This window comes from Hyaena hyaena, unplaced genomic scaffold (genome assembly GCF_003009895.1).
Source record: "Hyaena hyaena isolate Hyena2069 unplaced genomic scaffold, ASM300989v1 scaffold_217, whole genome shotgun sequence".
NCBI classification, from domain to species: Eukaryota; Metazoa; Chordata; class Mammalia; order Carnivora; family Hyaenidae; genus Hyaena; species Hyaena hyaena.
The window spans coordinates 1,717,356-1,739,218 of record NW_024080849.1 but is presented as its reverse complement, the minus strand read 5'-3'; the positions used below and the strand labels follow the sequence as shown (position 1 = coordinate 1,739,218).

The 21,863-nt window shown below is 48.7% G+C and overlaps 1 protein-coding gene across 10 annotated transcripts in view; it reads left to right on the top strand.

Moving 5' to 3' along the window:
- Positions 1–4,075, top strand: part of MAB21L3 (mab-21 like 3) — a 32,189-nt gene extending 28,114 nt beyond the window's left edge. For all 10 annotated transcript variants that reach the window (XM_039242742.1, XM_039242746.1, XM_039242738.1 and 7 more), the window contains one exon: positions 2,851–4,075. In XM_039242742.1, the coding sequence (XP_039098673.1) occupies positions 2,851–3,084 (234 nt within the window). In that variant the 3' untranslated portion in view covers positions 3,085–4,075. The remainder of the gene's footprint in view (positions 1–2,850) is intronic.
- The last annotated feature ends 17,788 nt before the right edge of the window (positions 4,076–21,863 follow it).

Genomic DNA, 21,863 nt, shown 5'->3' with positions numbered 1-21,863 from the left:
GGCCCAAGGGCAGGATGCACTCACATTTGGACACTGACTATGGTTTTAGACACCCTCCCGATGACAGCTTGAGTGTGTGGGATCCTTGCCAAGCCTTCAGCCTGGGGAAGGCAGAAGAGACTGGCTTGCCAAACGGCATCGGGAAGGATGTACCCATCACTGTCACCCCACCTTCGGTCTGACACCGTCTGATGAGCTTCTTCCCTCCTCCGTCCCCAGAGTGGCTCCCCCCCCCCCCCAGCAGCTCCATATGAACAGTTTATCCTTCATTGGCTTATTTATTCCTAAAACCCACTCGAAGGCACGGGGGTTGATTGTAAGAGGCTTAACTTCTTTGGTTTCCTTGGGGAGAGAAAAGCTTAACTATAAGAGGTGTTAAAACACTTTTTTGTATCTAGGTTATCTTTTTTTAATGTTTATTTTTGAGAGAGAGAAAGAGTGCAAGCTGGGGAGGGGCAGAGAGAGGGGGAGACACAGAATCCAAAGTAGGCTCCAGGCTCTGAGCTGTCAGCATAGAACCCAACGTGGGGCCCAAACCCATGAACCATGAGATCATGACCTGAGCTGAAGTTGGACGCTTAACCGACTGAGCCGCCCAGGTGCCCCGAACTGTTTAGTATCTAGGTTATCTTGTCTAGCATGATATCACCTCCAACTCATTTACTTTGCACAATGTGCTCAAAATCAAAACACACTCAGTGTCTTGCTGTGAACCCAAAAGTGCTGTTTTCTTTCTTGGTAACGGCTATATTTTAAAAACACTCAACATCTAAACCTTAACATTGATTATTTCACTTAGTCAATAAACGCTTATTGACTGCCTCCAGTGGGCCAGCTCCCCTGCTGGGTGCTAGTGATGTAACTGTGAGGAAAATAGGTACCGCTCTCCTCTTGGGTGGGGTTTACCATCCAGCAGGGGATCACATTAAGTACGGAAACAACTCTTGTGATCCGTAGTGCTTATGGGAAGTACGTGGTGAAGAGAATGTTTAATGGTATCGTAGGGAAATTTGATCTGACGGATGAGGTTTCTCGACAAACTGGGGAAGGAAGTGTGCTCCACGCAGAAGTCTGCTATGAAAGAAGTCACCCTGTGGTAGAAGAGAGCATGAAACGAGGCCAATGGGTCTGGAAGGAGAGAACGTAGGATGAAGGCAAGATGAGGCTGGAAGGGAAGGTAGGGTGCAAACCTCATAAACCGAACCATGTTAAGGGTTGTGATTTCTCATTAACCAACGATGGGAAGACTTTATTTCTTGTTATGCTTTGTTTATTTATTTGTTTTGAGGGAGAGAGCATGAGCGAGAGCATGTGCGTGCAGGCAGGGGAGGGGCAGAGAGAGAGAACCCCAAGCAGGCCTCACACTGTCCATGCAGAGCCTGATGCGGGGCTCGAACTCATGGACAGTGAGATCATGACCTGAGCCCAAATCAAGAGTTGGACGCTTAACCAAGTGAGCCACGTGGGCGCCCCTAAAGTATTTCAGACACAAAGAAACAGACTTATACCCCAAAAAGCTCACGTTGGCCACGGCGTGATGGGGACACACTGACGACAAGAGTGAGGGCGGCGGCCCAGGTGGGATGGAAGGGGAAGAAGACCGTTTGGATGAGCGTACGTGGTAGACGAGAGAAACGCTTTGGAGGAACTGGCAGAACCTGATGAGGGTGGTCAGGGAGGGATGACTTCCAGGCCGTATCTTGCATGACTGGCTGGATAAGCCACTCTGGAAACACACCAGCTTTGTTGGGGGGGTAGGGGCCATGAGTTCAGTCGGGACATGTTGATGGTGATAACTTTCAGATTCCCAGGAGATACCAGGTGAGGAGATCCCAGAGAAGCCATGGCTGGGAAAGGAAATTGTGAGCGACCTCTGTTCATTTGGTGGGGATTCTAGCTGCCGAGGGAGGAAGGAAGGGCGACCAAGAGAAAAAGAGGGTGTGAAACTGCGCCTCCAAACCTCCAGCCCTGGGGTAGGGGGGAGGGGCAGAGAAGGGGATGACATGCCAAGGAGTAGCCATGACACCTGGAGAAACCCAGAGAGCCCAGAAGGTTGGAAGCCCAGTGAAGACTGGCTCAAGAGGGAGGGTGTGGGTGAGAGAACCCTGTTCCACTGGAAGGTCAGGTAAAGCCAGGGCTGGGCAAGGCCTGTCGGACTTGAACTTAGCAACACGGAGATCACTGGCCCTGAGGACCCATGCCGGAAAAGCCCATATTGCAGTGGACTGAATGGCAGTTGGAGGAGTGGAAATGATGACAAATGATTGAGATGGTTCTTTGGAGAAGTCTGAACTTGCAGAGATGTGAGAGGTCAGGAGGCAGACTTGGCCTTGGGGCAAAGGGTGGGGCAAGAGAGCTCAGAACAGTTTCAAGAGCCAGCAGTGGAAGGGCAAGGGTAAGGGCAAGGGAGAGGGAGGCCAGTCACAGTCCCTGGAAGGAGAGATCCCAAGCCCTGTTTAGGGGTTCGCCTGGGCAGGCGGGGTGGTCAAAGCAGAGAGGGAGAGGAAGATGCCCATGTGGGCAGACTGGTTTGCCGCCAGGAAGGCTTCCATTTTCCCTGTAAAGTAGGAGGCAAAGGCATGGAGTGGGGAGATTGCAGATTTAAGGAGAGCGGTGGTAACTGGAAACGCCAGTGGCAAGAGAAGCCATGAACAAAGAGGTGCAGGAGACCCAGCAGGAGACCCTCAAGCCCACCTGAGGGTGGGAATCCTGAAATCATGGCGGGACCAGCTTGCCCCGCGTGCCCCCCTTCTGCCTCCTGCCGATGCCACATGAGCTGGGCACCATTTCTGAAGACCTTCTCCTCCAATTGCCTGGACCGATGTCTGACACCACCTCTTCCTTCCACAGACCGTGCTCTTCTGGACCTGTGAGAAATACCCCCACTTGAAAGACTGGCAGGCATTCGGCAAAGCCTTCCTGCGCCTCGTACGGAAGCTGCACAAGTGTGTGAGCCAGCACTTTCTGAAGCACTATTTTGTGCGCAAGAGCAACCTCCTCCAGTATGCCGGCTCGGGTGAGCTGGACGCCGTGGCCCAGAAACTGGTTCTCTTCCTGAAGAATCCCCAGGTGTGCCTGCCCTGAGGCTGCCCCCGCCTGGGAGGCTCTTGGACGCTTTCTCTTGGCTTGACCTCGTTCTTTGTACGATCCTGCCTGGGAGAGAAGCAACGTACAGCACAGGAGATGACATGGACCCAACTGTTCCCCAAGATGTCCACCCGGCCTTCCCTGGAGCCAGGCAAGCATTGCAGCCCTTGCTAGCTCCCTCTCTTGGGGACAGCTGTCATCAGGCCTCCTGCTGCCATCGATTCCGAGCTGATGACAGGACTGGCCGTACTCCCCTTTGCTCAGGCTCTGAGTCTGCAGGGGAGGATGGAGACGAGAACCCCCCGGAGGCCAGGCATCAGCCTGCCGCCCAGGAGCAGTGCTCCAGCCCACCGACCGCCGGCTCTTCACACGCATCCACAACGCGCAACTGTGAATGCACCTTCCTCAGAGCAGGGCTGTGAGCCTGAGGGACGGTGCTGGTGCCCTCACGAGTGGAGGGCACTGGATCAGCACAAAGTGTCGGTCACTGGCTGGTGGGTGTTTGCCTCCTGGATCGGCACCGCCAACACCGCTGGTTAAGTGATTGATTCTGGCGGGCGGGCACGCGGGCACTGGCCTTCCTGCCCTCAGTTCTCCCGAACCGCGCCTCGGGGCTTGTGGTTCTCGCTGCTTCGCCGGTGTTCTCGAAGTGGGAAGAGGGCGGCTTTGATGACCAGTGTGGGAAGAGATGAGAGCACAGCTCTGTTTGCCAGCTTGCTCCGGCGACTCCCCTTTCCTTGCACCCGGTGCCTTATATTCTTGGAATGGACTCAGCGCAGTGACCTCCATGGAGCGGCTGGCTGTCACTCCTCCCAATACCTGCCTGTGTTCACCTCCTTCACATGGTCACTCATGGATAAATGTGCACTCATTAGGCGCTGAGAGTACAGCAAAGAGCCGCGTGGACAAAGGGCGTACCCATTGGGGGGTGGCATCTGAGATCAAAGACAGGAAATGCACAATAGATAAATAAACATGATCGTTACAAGTGGTAGCAAGTGCCGTGAAGGAAACAAACAGAAAATTGAAATGGAGTCATAGAGGGGCGCCTGGGTGGCTTAGTCGGTTAAGCGTCCGACTTTCGCTTAGGTCATGATCTCGCGGTTCGTGTTCGAGCCCCGCGTCGGGCTCTGTGCTGACTGCCAGCTCGGAGCCTGGAGCCTGTTTCAGTCTGTGACTCCCTCTCTCTCTGACCCTCCCCTGCTCTCGCTGTCTCTCTCTCTCTCTCTCTCTCCTGGAAATAAATAAAAAAACATTTAAAAAAAAAAAAAAAAAGAAATGGAGTCATAGATGAGTTCCTCGAAAGGTGAAAATGCAAGCAGCTGAAGGGGAAGAGAAGTGGGGGGCAGGTGCAGACGTGGAGGGTCCGGGAATAGGTCAGATCCATGGGCCTTGTATTCTAAGGAATTTGTATTCTATTCTAAAATCAAAGCATGCCGGCTGGCCTTTCCCAGAGCAGCGGGGTATGGAGATCTGTTTTGCATTTGGTTTGTTTATGACTTGCATTTAAAATTTTTTTTAATGTTTTATTTATTTCTAGGAGAGAGAGAGAGAGAGAGACAGTGTGAGCAGGGGAGAGTCAGAGAGAGAGGGGTCACAGACTCTGAAACAGGCTCCCGGCTCCAAGCTGGCAGTCAGCACAGAACCCGACGCGGGGCTCGAACCCACGAACCGCGAGATCATGACCTAAGCGAAAGTCGGACGCTTAACCGACTAAGCCACCCAGGCGCCCCTATGACTTGCATTTTAAATGCCCATTCCAGTGCACCAAGTGGGCGTAGGATCCCACACAAGAGTTGAGGCATTGAAGGCCAGTAAGCCCAACCGTTCTGAATTTCACTGAGGTCCCCCGGGCCACACATCCCATGCAGCACAAAGGATGCCTGGGGAGGTCAACAGTTTCTTCGGGTACTTATTTATGCTTTTCAACTCCAGGGAATCCTTTATTACCTAGAACATTTCCCCCAAGTATGAAACACTGAAATTTCCAAAAGCATGAACAATTGAGGTTTTCAAAGTCATACTGGAAAATGAAATATTTTTGCAAAAATACTGTAACCAAATGGTGGGTTCCCTGGGTATCACATAGGAAATCATGGCTTGAAACTGTTAGAAAAAAATCCTTTCAAGCATATGATGAATTTATACATTTGACACTGTGAAATTATGAGCAAACCAATGTTCTGTTAAGTCATCAAAACTTGTGTTTGAATTCCCATATTCTCGGGCCTTGGGGAACAGTTTTGAGAAGGTGACAGATAATAACTTTTTTTTAAATGATGAAAAACAGTTGAAGCAAGCTTTAATGTTTATTTTTATTTTTGAGAGAGAGAGGAGGGGAGGGGCAGAGAGAGGGAGACAGAGAATCTGAAGCAGGCTCCAGCCTCTGAGCTGTCAGCACAGAGCCCAACCCAAGGCTCGAACCCATGAACCGTGAGATCATGACCTGAGCTGAAGTTGGACGCTTAACCTACCGAGCCACCCAGGCGCCCCAGGCTGAAGCAGATTTTAAACTAGCTGTACCAATGCCGAGAAGTGAAAGTTGGCCCTACCACTGATTGGAAATGTGCACATGGAGAGGAGTGGGACCGACATAGTCGCCTGGTTCCAGTAGATTCTACCAGCCTCTCCCTATCTGTCTGCAGTCTTTGAAGGAAGCAGGGCGATCTGCAGACTCCTGCGGGTTCCTCTACCGGGCAGCAGAGGGCAGTAGAGGACTGCATATGGGAAGAGCCTCTTTCCCACACATGCCCCTCAGAGCCCAGTAGGTGTCACCCTCCTCAGCCCGTAATTTAAATCTGGCTTCTGGGAGATGGGAACCAGGGGCAGTGGCTTTTGGCTGATGCTAAATTATTGACCTTCCCTGCCGTGTTGGCCAGGCGTCACAGCCTTTCCGCTGAAGGCTCGGCTTTCAAAGGGAGCCTGCGAGAGAGTCGTGCATCCGTTCTGTTTGTAGGGCCGGAGTGCCTAGCTCTGAGAAGTCTGGTATTACTGATATTCTGATATCCTGATATTCTGATATGCTGGTATATATACATACTGATAAGTCTGATGTTATTCTGGGCAAATTTTTTTTCTCCAAAAGACTTTTTCCTCTCATGTCCCCTCCGGGGCACAGGACTGTTTGTGTGCATCTCACCACGAATTCCACAAACCCATCTTTTCCTTCGTCCCTCTTGCTAAGTAGAGGAAGTATCTCTGGATTTCTCCAAGCGCGGCAGAGCGACGCCAACGTGCCTTCTTGGGGACAGCTTTCCACTTACTATCGGCATCACCCTCTACTTCCTCTTACCCCGCCACTCCCCACTTAGCCTCTGCTCACTGCCCAGCCTCCTGAGCTAACGTGTACTGGCCTCCCTTCCCTGTCTCTTCACACCTTTTTCTTTCTTTCTTTCTTTCTTTCTTTCTTTCTTTCTTTCTTTCTTTCTTTCTTTCTTTCTTTCTTTCTTTCTGGTGGTGGGAGTTGAAAGTATTTAAAGAAGAATAATAAAACAGATACCAATATACTCACTATCTAGGTGAAGAATAGCATTTGGCCAGTACTTTGGAATTCTGGGTGTCCAGTCCGTTCCCTAGCCCCCACCTTCCCCTATTTTATGTTTGCCATTCAGCTGCTTTTCTTTATTGTTTGACTCCCTGTCATATTTCATTGAACCTAAGCCCCTCAGAGTCGTGAAGTGAAGCACGATTTCATGTCTGAGAAAGAAAAGGTTCATAATTGCAAGTAATTGCAAGTCACCCCTGATTATAAGATGCATCCTCATTTTTTAAAAAATGTTTATTTATTTTGAGAGAGAGATAATCCCAAGCGGGCTCTGTGCTGTCAGCACAGGGCTCAAAGCCAGGAACCATGACCTGAGCCGAAATCAAGAGTCGATGCTTAACAGACTGAGCCCACCAGGTGCTCCTAGGCACCCTCATTGTTTTAGAGAGATTAAAAGTGAAAAAGTATATTTTAGAATCAACAAAACATGACGTGCATGCATTTGCATGTCTTTTTAGTTTTGCCTATTTTCTAGTTTTATGTAAATGGAATCATCCCACACAAAGTCTTCTGGGATTGGCCCTTGTCCACAGTGTGCTTCTGAGGCTCTTCTGTGTGGGTGCAGGGGGCAGTGGTGTGTTCCTTTTCACTGTTGTGGAATATTCCACAGCAAACTGCCCATCTGTGTTGTTTCTAGTTTTAGTGATTTGAATGGTGTTTCTACACATGTGTCTGATGCACTCAGGTCCTTTTTTTTTTTTTTTTTTTTTTGAGAGAGAGAGTGCGACCAGAGTAGGGGCAGAGAGGGAGGGAGACACAGAATCCAAAGCAGGCTCCAGGCTCTGAGCTAGCTGTCAGCACAGAGCCTGACGCGGGGCTTGAACTCACAAACCGTGAGTTTATGACCTGAGCTGACGTTGGACGCTCAACGGACTGAGCCACCCAGGCGCCCCAGATCTTTTTTTTTCTTAAGGAGGCTCCATGCCCAACATGGAGCTTGAACTCACAACCCTGAGATCAAGAGTTGCATGCTCTACCGACTGAGCCAGCCAGCCACCCCCATAATGGATGAATCTTGAAACATAATTTTTTAAATATATATTTATCTATTTTTTCAAATGTTTTATTTTTTTATTTTTGAGAGAGAGAGACAGCCCATGAGCAGGGGAGGGGCAGAGAGAGAGGGAGACATAGAATCCAAAGCAGGCTGCAGGCTCTGAGCTGTCAGCACAGAGCCTGACGTGGAACTTGACCTCACAAACTGCGAGATCATGACCTGAGCCAAAGTTGACACTTAACTGACTGAGCCACCCAGGGGTCCCTGGATGCACTCAGGTCTTTTAAGTGTATATGCATAAGAGTGAAATCTCAGGTTCAAAGAATACACGCACACACACACGTTAAAATTTGTGAGGTAATGTCAACATATTTTCTGAAGTGATAGCGCCGATCTAAATTCTCCATGTTTGTGTCGGTGAACTTCCAGTGACTTTCTCCATTATAACGGAGAGTATTTTGTGTCTTGTGTAAGAAACCCTTCCTGTTTGTTAAGGTCATGGACATATGCTGCTATGCTGTTCTCTAAAATTTTACTGCTGTGCCTTTTCACACCAGAGTTAGAAAACTGTCTCTCTTTTTTTCTACTCAATTCTCATACAATTAGAATAATCTCTTTGCTTGGAACTTTGGTAAAACTCACCTAAAAAACTGAGTGGGCCTTGTGTTTTCTTTGTCGGGAGATTTGAAGCTATTAATCTATCTTCTTTGAGGGGTAAATGAGATTGCCTACTTCTTCCTCAGCTTCCTGCTAATTCATATTTTACTAAGAATTCACCCGTTTCATCTAAACGTTCAAATTTACTGGCAAAACAATTGTTCATAATGCTTAATTATCTATCTAAACTCTGATATATTCGTACTCCTCTTTCTTATTAAGATTTATCGAGTAATTGTTGTTTGCTCTGTTCATCTTTGTATGTTTTTCATTAATTTCTGCTCATATCTTTCTTTCCCTCTACTTCCTTCAGGCTTATTCTGATGTTATTTTTGGTATAACTTCTTAACTGCTTAACTCAGAACTCCTCGGCGTGTCTTCTTTTCTAAGTATATAAATTTCCTTTTAATACCATTTTAGCGGCATTCCACAGGTGTTGATAAATTGCATTTTTGTCTTCCTTTAGTTCTGTTTATTTTCTGATTTCTACCATGATTTCCTCATTGACCCATGAAGTACTTAGACCTTTTAGAAAAGTATTTTCAAACATATTGGGTTTCCTCTTTAATGTCTTCATCACTGATTTCTAAACAGATCGCATTAGAGTCAAAGAAAGTGGTCTGAAGGCCCCCATCCTTGGATGCTCTTGAGGCCAGCTTTTTTGCCCTGAGCTTCTATAGTGGTCAGTACATACAAGGGGGCATGCAAGTGTAGATGCAGGGTGCAAGGAATGTGAGTCAGGTGGTGTGCTGCTCAAAGTTTGTATCTACTTCAGATTTCTTTTTGGCTGCATTTTCCAACATTTCCTGAAAGAATTGTTATACAATCTCCCATTACGAGTGTGGATTTTTTTGATTTCTCCTTATAGCATTGACAACTGGTGCTTGATATACTTTCAGACTATATTATTGAGGTCATACAGGGTTAGAATTTGTACGTCTCCCCAGTAAACTGAAAATGTTATCATTATAAGGTGACTTTTTAAAAATTTATTGTAAACATTTGCGTAAACATTGCTTTTGTCTGATATTAATATTGGAACACCACTTTCTGTGCCCTAGCATATCGTTTTCCACCAATTAGCTTTCCACCTATTTGTATCATTACATTGTTCATAGCTCTGTCTCTTGTAAATGGCTGAGTTTCTAAAAACAAATCCCATCTGACAACAGAGGCCTTTTGACTTTAATGTTTAATCCATTTACATCTATCCTGACGACTCATACATTTGGATTGCTTGCTACTCTGGTACTTTCCATACGATCCATTTTCTGAACCTTTTTCTGTCTTTTGCCCAACTGTCTTGCCTATTTGAAAATTAGTAGCTTTTGTTTTGTTTAGTTTTGTTTTCTATTTCTCCCCCTCCCCTTACTAGTTTGAAAGGTACATATGCTATCTCTCTGTCCTTTCAATGGTTAGCAAGGCTGTTTGCCCATATAGACTCATTCTATGGGCTCAAGTCAAAAGGTAACCAATACCTTTATTCTCTCACTAAGGACGCCAGGGCCTTGACCCCTGTTCACTCCCCTTCCCACATTATCTGCTACTGTGACCCCAGATTTGGATTCTAGCCTATTTGTTACACAGATTCTTTTATCCCACTGTGCCCCCAGTGTGTGGAATGCCACAGACATCTGTGACCTTGCAGAACACAAGCCAGTGAAGTTTCCCGCAACATTGGCACAGGCTTCCCATTAAGGGCCGGGGATTTTGGTTTGGGCATTTGGTAGAACGAATATGCCTGAATGCCTTAGAGCTTCCGGTATCTTGACATGGTGCCTGATACCCCAGGGATTTCTGGTCCCTGTGCACCACTCACAGTCTGAGTCCCCTCCAGTTTTTAAGTCTTGTCACTCCACCCCTCTGCCACAATCCTCCAGCCATGTCCCACAATCCCACTCTTCCTAAAATCCAAAGGCCAGATGATCTGCAACCCCTGAGCTCCCTGAACCTACCTCCTCCCCGTTTCCTTTCTCACTCCCATCTCCAGTCACACCTTACTCTTCTAGAACACTCCAAGCACGACTCCACCTCGGGACTTTTACTTGTTGTTTCCTCTGAAGCCCTTCCCTAACCTTTTTTTTTTTTTTTTTTAAGAGAAAGCACGTGCACATGTGCAGGTGCGCATGCGAGCTGGGGGGCAGAGAGAAAAAGAATCCCTAGCAGGCTCCAAGCTCAGCGCAGAACCCTAAGTGGAGCTCGATCTCACGACCCTGGGATCATGACCTGAGCCGAAATCAAGAGTCAGACACCCAATCAACTGAGCCACCCAGGAGCCCTCTTCCCTAACGCTTCTTATACAAACTAGTTCTCACTGGTCCCTACTTCCTCCTCACCCCTGTCTTGATGTGTTCAACTTCTTTTTCTGCTTTATTTCTCTCCATGCCACTAAACACCACCTGGACATTCTTTCTTTTCTTCCTTCTTTCTATCAGTCTGTCTATATATTCTGTCTGTCCGTCTATCTATCTATCTATCTATCTATCTATCTATCTATCTATCTATCTATCATCGTCTCCCAATGGAGTGAAATCTCTGTGAGAAAGGGATTTCATCCGTATTTTCAGGGTTATATCCTTACAACCCTGGGCAGATAGCATATGCCCAATAAGTAAGGTATTGAATAAAAATATTTGCAGAACTCCTTCAGAAACTACCTATGCAGATCTCAAGCTTCTTGGACTTTTACACGCTTTTTTTTCCTCTCCTTCAAAGTGATAGAATCATAGAGTTTTCTCATTTGAAGGGACGGTAAAGGTCTTTACCTTTAGGATGCAGGCACCTGAGGGTTCAGACAGGTTGACCTTTCAGGCTCAGCTCGCAAACTTGGAGGTAATTTGTAACTGAGAGTCTAAAATGCTTTTTTTCCTCGAGAGTCCCTGACGCTTCTAAAGTGCAGACCTAAGTGGTGCAGGAATTGAAATCCAAATCAGACGCTGGCCAAATGTCTTTGGTGATTCTACCTCATCTGTGGCCTGTGCTCTGACTCGCCCCCCCTCGCGCCCCACCCTGATTCCACTGTCATGCTTGTCAGGGCATCCACATGGGCAGGGCCCTTGTCGGCTGCAGGGGCCTGCTTTTGTGGTCTCTCTCTCTTTCCCTCTCCCTTGCCCTTTCTCTTGTTGCTTCTTTTCTCTGAATTCAGAGTATATTTGCAGGTTTAAAAGGCATGGAAATGTGGAAGAATTAGGGAAGGTAGCCCTATTCACTATGGAGGAGATTCTGGTGACCAACTGGTGGCCTGTACGACCCTTCGTTGTAAAGGCGAGAAGGAGAGGCTAGAGGAGAAGCCAGAAAATGATTTGCTCAGGTTTACAGTGTCCCCAGCTGAACCCTTGCTTTCCCTTCTCCAGCTTGCCCCCTCTTAGTAAATAGAGTCCTCGCCCGACCGTTGGCTTCAGCCACAGACCCACGTGTTGTCGTGGAACCTCTCCATCACGCCGCACCTTCAGTCCACCAGATGCGTCCCCACGCCTCTACACGGACGTCCTCACTGGTTTCCTTGTGCCCACTTTTGCCACCCGCCCTGCCGCAGCCACCAAAGTCTTCCCCACCCAAGAGCCCACCATCTCTTTGACAGGCACGTCATAGCGTGTTTCCCTGCTTCAACCCTTCTAGTAGCTTCTGGTCTCTCTCAGAAAAAACTCACAACTCCCATTGTATCCCACACGGCCCACGTGACCTGCCTCCCGCCCTTCTCTCCACCCTTGTCCCCCTCCTCTCACCTTCACCCCCTTCCGGCCACAGGATACCACCTTCCCTGCCTTGTTTCACACACCAGCTCGCTCTCACCCCAGGCCTTGTACCAGTTGGCCCCTTTGTTCAGAAATCCCTTGGCCCATAGTTAATAGAGCTGCCTCCTCCCCAGTCTAACAGATCACACCCCTTTGCTCTGCACCCTCACCCTGCTCTCCTCTCCTCATAGTGGGCTGCCTGTTTCTTACTAGAATGTACCTTCCCGTGAGCGAGAGTTGTTCACTGCTGCAGCTTCTGCACCTAGAACAGCGCCTGGCGCATAGCATGTGCTCAAGAACGTTTGTTAAATGGATACTTAGATGAAGAGATGAATGCGTGAGTCCACCCACCATATGCTTTGCTTCAAGGCAGGGTCTGGACTTGAACCCACGACTTCTGATGCTCAGGCCGGGCTCTTCCCCCTATGAAGTAACATTCGGAAGGGTTGAGGAATCACACCCTTGGCTGTACAGAAGGAAAAGTTGTCTCTGGGCTCTGGATGCCTTCCTTCCAGGAAGGGCCTGGCTCCTCTCCCAGTGCAGAGCCCAGGGCGACGCGGTGGAATGCGGGCGCACACTTGTGCTACAGAGGACCGGCGCCACATGCTGGCCTCCCTGGCCACCGCCGAGGAGAACACTGATGCGAACTTGCTGGACACAGTGAGCTCAGCCAGGATCCAACCCAACACAGGCATTTTGTGGACTCTGAGAGCAGCACGTGCGCGTGCTCGCGCGCGCGCACACACACACACACACACACACACACTTTGCATTTAAACAAAATGCATCAGAAAGGGCTTCAGGCCCCCCCATTTCCTGCCAAGCAGGGGGACAAATAGTAGTGCTCTTGGCAGAAGGTCTCTGTCCCTTTCTCATCTCTGACTCTAGACCGCCCCCTCCTCTCCTTCAAACAGCATTATTTTTTGGCTGCGTGACTTTCTAGAATTTGTGAGCTTCTATCTTCTGTCCCCAGGCTTTGTAACCTAGGAATCTTCTGTCGGGACCCAGCCTTTGAAGGCCAGATACAAAAGATGGAACAAGCGGCGGTCCTGAGAGAATGGCATTGGGAATGAACAAAAAACAATTTCACGACATCATGCTCAGCTCTTGAATATCATGTAAAATGTCACCTCCGTCTTTGGGGCCTGGAGGGATATTAGGATATTAGGTGGAACACCCACCCCAGACCTGAGAGACCAAGTGAGCAAGCCACCTGCCTTGGCCGACAGGCTTTGGGTCCTCTGGTGGCCAGAGGACAGGGATGCTGGGCTCTGGGCTCTTGTGCTGTTGGGCTTGTGACAGCTCTCAGGCCGGGCTCCTCCATCCTGCCTTTCCCTCCCCTCTGCTACCTCCTTCCAAGGGTTTCTTCTTTGCCTACAAGGTGAATTAAGAGACATCAGGAAAGTTCTCTGCCCTTGACTCTCTCTGTCCAGGGGCTACCATTAGTGACTTGTGGCCTTGGTGGCCGGGACCTGGGCTCCAGAAGGAGTGAGGAGGAACAGAGGGGGCCTGGTGTGGGTGCCCCCTCCACCCTGCACCCAGAGGGAAAGTCCAGAGGCCCGGTGGGGGGGAGGTCTCCGTGCTGGTGCTCAGTGCTGTTTGGCGACAAAGCAGCAGGGGGCGCCTGTGGCTCCCCTCCTGTAGACCCCAGCACCTCACAGTGCCTCCTGCCCAGAGTCCTGTCTGTGTTCTTGGGGTGCTCCGTCAGCTCACCTGATGCCAGAGAGGCCCTTCTGACCCCCCCGATCTGACCACGTGCTCCCGGGGGCCCTTCTTCTCCTACTGCACTATGCGAATCCAGGCCACCCCAGCAGACAGCGACGGTCCCTGAGCTCCAGCCCCAGCCCAGCGAGAATAGAGGTGGTGGGGGGCTCTGCAGAAAGGAAAAGGCAGCCCTGCACCTCTAACTCCTTTTCCTTCAGACCAGTGGAGGGAAAAGGAGGAGGGAAGGGGAAGCCCGGAGGCTGTGGGGGGTTCAGAGAGAGGGGAATGCTCCAGGAAAGGGAACCACCCGAAGGTGGGCAGATACTGCCTATGCCCCAAGCACATTTTTGCGTGCTTTCTGCTGTATCCTATGTCATCCCCTCCATGAGCCTTTGGGAGATAGGCATCATCAAACCATCTTGTTGATGAGCATCTGGAAGCTCAAGAGAATAAAGAGTTCCCTCAAAGTCACCCCCTCTGGATGTGGGCACTGCCATGTTTTATTCCATTTGTCCCAATGAATACCTCACGGTGCAGGGCGTGGGAGGGGTGCGTGGACACAGAGCAGACTAGGCCTTCTAAACAGAGCTGTGCCCTTCCTGCTGGCTCTGTAGTCAAATGAGCCCCCAGGAACCAAGGGAGGAGGGGGCTGGCAAGGAATGAGCCACATCCTCTGCCCTTGACTTGGTTCATTCCTCACATGGCTTTGGGTCATGATCGTCAGGGGAAAGGGTAGGGGTGGAGCACATGCTATGGGAGAAAAAGCTGTCTTTGAATTTGCCCTGGGCCAACATTTTCTAGTTGCACCTTGGAACGCCGTAAAAAATCCTCAAAACTCACTTTCACAGGAGTTAATAATTCACTCTCGCCTGAGGCCGGATGACCTTTGGCACATGGTTGGGGTTTTGTTTGCTTTTCTTAAAAGTCCTAGAGTTTGTAGTGGGACCAATGTCATTTGGGTGAGAGAGAGAAGAATTCGGGGTGCGGTGCAAAGCTTCGTTTTCCTCCTGCCCCCGACCTCTTGGGAGGCTGGGGACATTGGAAGGGTTATGGATTCGGAACTCAAGCAGGTTGGTCATCTCAGGCTGTGGCCCTCACGGGGTGCTGAATGAAGGAGACAAAAACATCAAAAACAAAAAGGGAAATAAAATCCAAGCTACCTCCCATCCTGCCCCCAATTCCTTTAGGACCTTGCTCTCACCTGGATGGCAGCCACGTCCAACCCAGATCATTCTCTTGATTCCACAACTGCAGTTCCCCTAATTGGCTGTGCACACTGAGAGGTGTAAGTGAAGAGCGTTTCGAAATTAATATTCCAATCGCTTAAAAGCTAAGTGACCTCCTATAAGAATGAAGGCGGGCCAGTTGTCTGTGTGACCTTGGGCAAGTCACCCAACCTCTCTGGGCCTCAGAGACCCCTTCTGTGCAGAGGAGGAATGTGTCCCAAGGCCCCTTCCAAGGCCGATGCTCTACAGCCTGTAATATAGAGCCGGCAGTGAAAGGCTACTCCAGCTCCGCTAGTTTTGACCCGCAGATTAGAAGAGTTTGTCAGGCCACACCCATCTCGGACTTTCTGAAAGCTGGCTGCACATTCTCACCAGGCATCCCCTGGGTCCTCCGGTGTAAGATGCCCCAACGAGACAATTGTCCCCTCCAGGCAGGCCAACCCCGCTGACAGCCCCTTTTCTCTTCCTGCACCCAGGCTGGGAGCGTCAGTATCCCCTTTGAATCTCGCTGTCCTTCAACATCCACCTTCATCTGGTTGCTGAGATCTGAACTTTCTGGTTGTAAAGGGCTCTCTGTTCCTAGTCTCACGGTGGCTGCCCGGTTCCCGCTCTTGTCACCTCCCCCCTGGACTCTTGCTGCCACCTCCAGTATCCGTACAGCCTTCCTCCTGTCAGTCCCGCTCCAACCCGCACTGGGTCTGTCACACGAACCCACAGCTCTGGCCAGCCTCTCCGCACCAGCCAAGCAAACAAACAGCTGCCGTCCGGGGCCTTGCCTGTCGTAGGCCCGACCTGACTTCCCTCCCGCACGTCCCTATGTTGCAGCCACATTAAGTGTCCCTCTCACCACCCCAGCTGTTCCCCACACCCCTCCGGTTCAGTCTGGAATGCTCATAGCTACGGTACCTGATAAAGGTACAGCCTGTGCATCAAGGCCCCGTACAAATGTTTCTCCTTGAAACCGCCCAGAAGACCCCTTTTAAGGATTGATTTCTCATTTATTCATTCAGTCAACAAATATTGCGGGGCACCCGGGTGGCTCAGTCAGTCAGGCATCTGACTTCAGCTCAGATCATGATCTTGCGGTTCATGATCTTGCGGTTCGTGTGTTTGAGCCCCGCGTCGGGCTCTGTGCTGAAAACTCGGAGCCTGGAGCCAGCTTTGGATTCTGTGTCTCCCTCTCTCTCTCTGCCCCTCCCCTGTTCACACTGTTTCTCTCTCAAAAATAAACATTAAAAAATTAAAAACAAGAATAAATATTGAGCACCAACTGTGTTCCAGGTGCTGTTCCCGGGACCACAAATTCAGTGGTGGGTGAGATGGACACATTTCTACTCACAGGGAGCTCACCTTTGAAGGCAGCAGAACATAAGCAGACAAGGACCTTGTAGTTTCCAGTGGGTATGACCGAGGAGCTTTCAGATCCGATGGCCCTTGTTACAGTCCATGGTAACATGCCTCGCTGTGATCAAACATGACCTTGTGAAGCCCTTGGAGGAAGAACCTGGGTCAGCAACCTCTGTAACCCCCGCGATGCCTGACACTGTGACTTCCATGTGGCGGTGCCTCGGTACGTGTTTGTGAGAGGAAGGAACGAAGGGACGGAGGAAGGTGGGCACAGATTTGGAAAACATTTTTTAAAAAGCTTTATTTTATTTTTGAGAGACAGCACAAGTCGGGGAGGGGCAGAGAGAAGGGGCCAGAGGAAGAAGACATGAAGGGGGCTCAGCGCTAACAGCAGCAAGCCCAGTGCAGGGCTTGAACTCACCAACAGTAAGATAATGACCTGTGCCAAAGTCTGACGCCCAACTGACTGAGCCACCCAAGTGCCCTTGGAAAACATCTAAACAAACACTCCTGGCCAGCAGTGGAGCACTTACCAATATCTCTACTTGTTATGTTCAGAATTGAAGTACAAGGAAATTCTCATCTTTTGCATGTCAATTTCACAGTCCCTAGAGTTGACTTTCAGTTTGAGAAGCTCACTCCAGATAGGAGAGGTGACGGAAAGCAAGGGAAGGGCGCTGCACGGGCCTGGGGTGTAGTTCATGCTCTACCATCTAATGATGGAGAGAATTTGAGCACGTTTGTTTCTTCATCTCTCCGAGCCTTCGTTTCCTCATCTGTAGAACAGGGATCATAAAACCTGCCTCGTGGAGTTGGAAAACCAGATAAGACAGGTGTGTGAGAAATTGGTTCTTAAACTGAAATAAAGCACCCCATAACCATAAAATTGATTCGGAATTATCCCAGGCTTTACTAGGGGAACTCTAAGACAAGCTATCTGCTCCCCAAAAGAAGAAAGCTGCTAGGTATCGGGATATTTTAAAATATTATTTCAAAATCTACCATTCTAGAAGCTTCTAGGCTGCCTGAAAAGTGACTGGGTCCTTCTCACTCTTGCCTAAAATATGTTCTCCCACGGTTGTGCCTCTTCTAACCATTAGAGTTGTGGCTGCAAGCCCAGGGGGCACACGGTTGCCTTCCCTGAAAAGCATGCCCTGATGTCTCATGCTCCCAGACCAAATAAAACAAAGTCATTTCTCACCTTAGCCATGATTTGCTAGTGCCAGCATGTGAGATGCGATTTCCCCAGTCTCTACTCACCAAACATAGACTGCAAAGGCCCTGCAGCCTTCTCCCGGAGGCCACTGCTCCTTCCCAGCACGGTCTCAGACTCAGGGACATCTTCTGTGCCTTCCAAACTTCACTCATCCCCGCGGCCCCCATGCTGGACTTCTGCCAGGGGGGTTGGCATGGTAAGGAATGACTCAGCCTCAACATCCTCAGATGTTGCAGCCAGGATCCAGCCTTTGAAGCTGAAGACCATTCCAACAAGAGGTGATTTCAGTAGGGCCAGGTCTGCGTTAGTGACCACTGGGAGATATGCCTGCCCCTTGCTTGCCCAGACTTTCCTGATGGGTTCCAGAGTTTTGTTGAAAGTTCCTGCAGCTTTTTGAACTGTTATTCCATTTAAAGATTAAGTCGCCTAAAAATGGCTCCTGACCATCAATATCTACTCTGATGAAGTGGGGATAGAAGGAGTTGCTTGGGCACATCCACCCCTTCAGATATTTGATGATTATTAACCGGATTGAAAGAAGGGGAGAGGAAGGGCATTTGGGTAGCTCTGTCGGTTGAGCGTCTGACTCTTGATTTTGGCTCAGGTCATGATTGTGGAGCTGTGGGGTTGAGCCCAGTGTTAGGTTCTGCACTGAGTGTGGAGCCTACTTAAGATTCTTTCTCTCTCTCTCTCTCTCTCTCTCTCTCTCTCCCTCCCCTCCCTCCCTCCCTCTCCCCCACTCCCCCTCTCCCCATCTCGTGCACACATGCTCTCTCACTCTCTAAAATAAAAAGAAAGAAGGGGAGAGATATACAAATATAGAAAAATCTGTCATTAGCACATTTCTCATTAGTGTGTTCTTGGCATATTGCTCACTCACCAATCAGGATGCCAGTGGCCAACCCATCTCCCCCAGCTTCTGCTCTCCTCTCTTAACACACATATACTCTTTGGGGTAGAGCAGGGATGGGGAGAAGGGGGTCTCTCAGTTACCTGTCTTCAAGTTGCAAGGAATCTGAGAAAATTGAATGGAATACTCTAGCAATCTGACTCCAGCTCCTCCATTCCACCTCCTCATTTACTTGGAGCCTGGTAGCATGCTGCACCCTTAGGGAATTATGGAAGAAAAGATCACTGCAAAAGGAAAAGAAGCCGTGTGGAGAGCAGGCATTTGGAGAGTTGGGGAGGTCTTCTCTGCTGCAGTGGACTGAACGCCCTGCATCACAGAAATGAGCTGAGCCACAGCCTCCCTAGGATGTGAGTTCCCACTCATGAAGACCTTCTGCAGTGAGGTCCTGGCAGCCACTGGCCTTGGGCACAGTTGCTCCCATGGAGGGGCAGGGGGGGCAGGGACACACAGAATTTCTCTGCCACCACCGTCCTGGGGAGCAAGCACAGAGTCAGGGGAGAGCTCACCAGGAGTCTGCTGACAAGGACTTTCAACGGAGGACCTGGACCTGTGGCTTGACTTGCTCTTCAGTACCTGTGAAGACATTCTCCCTCTAAGACTCTGTTTCCCCACCTGTGAAATGTGACCAATAACACACATCTCGTGTGGTTGTTGGTGAGAGAATTATGAGAAATGTATCTGGAAGCGCTTTGGCAAAGGTTTAGTATAAATGCTAGTGACTGTCACCAGACAGCTAACACACACACAAAACACACTAATTTTTTTTTTTTTTTTTTTTTTTTTTTTAGAGAGCATAAGCGGGAGAAGGGCAAAGGGAGAGAGAGAGAATCTTAAGCAGGCTCCACACGCAGCACGGAGCCCGATGAGGAGCTTGGTTCCCACAACCCTGAGATCATGAACTGAGCTGAAATCACACGTGAGATGCTGGCATCCCACCCTGGCATCCCAAAATACACCCATTTTTAAAAGTTTATTTATTTATTTTGAGAGAGAGAGAGTGCACGTACACAAGCGGGGAGGGGTGGAAGGAAAGAGAGACGTTGTCCCAAACAGACTCTGAGCCATCAATGCAGAGCCTGATGTCAGGCTCGGACTCAAACTGTGAGATCGTGACCTGAGCTGAAATCTAGAGTCTGTGCCACCCAGGTGCCCCCAAGACACACCCTTTTTTAAATTTCATTTTAGAAATTGATATACAGTAAAGTTGTGGCGCATGTGTGTGTGTGTGTGTGTGTGTGTGTGTAGTTCTGTGAATTATAGTACATGTACAGATTTGTGTAACCATCACCACAGTGAGAATATGGAAGAGTATCATTGCCCCATTCATTCACTGAAGGACATTTAGTCACACTGCATTATTATTTCCATATATCGTTGGATTCAATTTGCTAATATTTTGTTGAGGATTTTTGCATCAATGTTCATGGAATGCAGATATGAAGTTTTCTGTTGTCATTGTGTGGCTTTGGAATCAGGATAATGGTGGCTGCTAAAATAGGCTGGGAACGCTCCTCCTTATTCCCTCTTCTTGAAATGTTCGTCAGAATTCACTAGTGAGACCATGGGGGGCTGGAGAATTCTCTTTTAAAGGATTTTTAACTATGGATTCAATGTATTCAATCATTAGAAGACCCCTCAGATAACCGTTTTCATCATGGCTGAGTGGGTAGTTCGTGATTTTCGAGAAGTTAGTCATTTCATCTAAACTGTCAGATTTGTGTGTGTGGAGTTGTTCACAGTCATTCACTTATTACCACAGTAACATCTAGGGCGCCTGTGGTGAAAGCTCTCATTCCTCATATTGATGATTTGCATTTTCTCTTCCTTTTTATTCAACATTTATCAATTCTGTTGATCTTTTCAAAGAGCCATCTTGATTTCATTTGTTTCTCTATTGTTTCTATTTAATATTTCATTGAAATCTGGTTTTTTTTTTTTTTTTGCTTGCTTTGGCTTGCTTTTGCTTTTTTTGTTCTAGTTTCTTAAGGTATAAGCTTAGATGATTAAGCTGAGACCTTTCTTCTTTTCTAAGATAAACACTGATTTCTTCTGAGTGCAGCTTTAGGCACATCCTATAAATTTTGACGTTTTATGTTTTTACTTTTGCTGATTCAAAATATGTTCTAATTTCCCTTCAGACTTTCTGACTAATTATTTTAAAGTGTTTTGTTTCATTTCCAAGTGTTTAGAGATTTCCCTAAATATATTTTATAACCATCAAGCCTAGGAAAGCTGTACAAAACCAAAGAACCCATTATTTTAGAAATGAAATTGTTTATGGAGCACCTTATGTGTGCAAAGTGCTAGACTAGGTATTGTTTGGGGTGTAGGGCTGCATGAGATTTAGATCTAGCCTTCAAGGAACTGACTGTTCAGGAGGAAAACCAAGATGCTTACACAAATGGGATGCCTGATGGTCGGTGACATAGGCTTCTACGTGGTGTAGAGAGGGCTGTGATGGGGTCAGTCCCTTCCAGCCCAGGTGATCCAGGTCAAGGGTGTGCACCAGGCTTTGAGAATGGGTTGCATTTCTAGACTGAAGGTCTCAGGGTAACGCCATATTGGTTTGAGGGAACTTTGCTTGGCAGTGGCTGTAGACCTTGCCCTTAGGCACTCTCCTACCACTCCCAGCTGAGCCTGGCACACTTGGCCTGCTTCATTCACATGTCGGGGGACTGAACTGATCAGACTGACAGGACTGACTCTTCCAGAAGTTGAAGGCAGCTCCTAAAACCTGTAGAGAAATGGGTGGTGTTTTCTGGGCCGGCAGGAGGGGAGGTGGGGTGACAAAAATAAAGCTAACATCAAAAGAGTATTCTATTCTACTTCTCTCACATCCTGCCACCTCACAGATATGGTCTGTCCTCCTGTGTTGTCAGAAACTGGGCTGAACTTGGAAGTTAAGGACTCAAGACCATAGAGTGATTCAGTGGCAGATCCCGGAGGACTCACGCTGCTGTATTGTGGATGTGGGTGACCCAGCTCTGGGATCTGAGCCTCTCCAGCCTATGGAAGGAACGCCGGAGTCGTTGAAGTCAAAGAGTGGAATTGCAGGTGTCAGGAGAGAAATATTTGCTTCCGTCCTGAGGGTTTGGGCTAAAGGAACAGAGGGGGATGTGTGAGGTAGAGAGAGCTCCCATCCCCATGGGACACAGGAGAGATCAACCACAGGGAAAGAATCCCAGGGAATCCATAGCCACATCTTCTTCATCCTTCCTGGGGTTGTCAGTCCTGTTTCGCCACCTTTCCCATTTTTCTTCACAGCCTGATTTACAGGATCGGCTCTCAGCTCAAAAGAAATCAGACAAAAAGCAATACCTCTGAGATTTGGGGATTTGTGTTTTTCCCATCCATTTACCTTGCATTTGCATATGTGGGGTTTTTACTGAAGAGTGATTGTACGTATGTTGGTGACTTAACAAGAAAGAAATATGTTTTAAG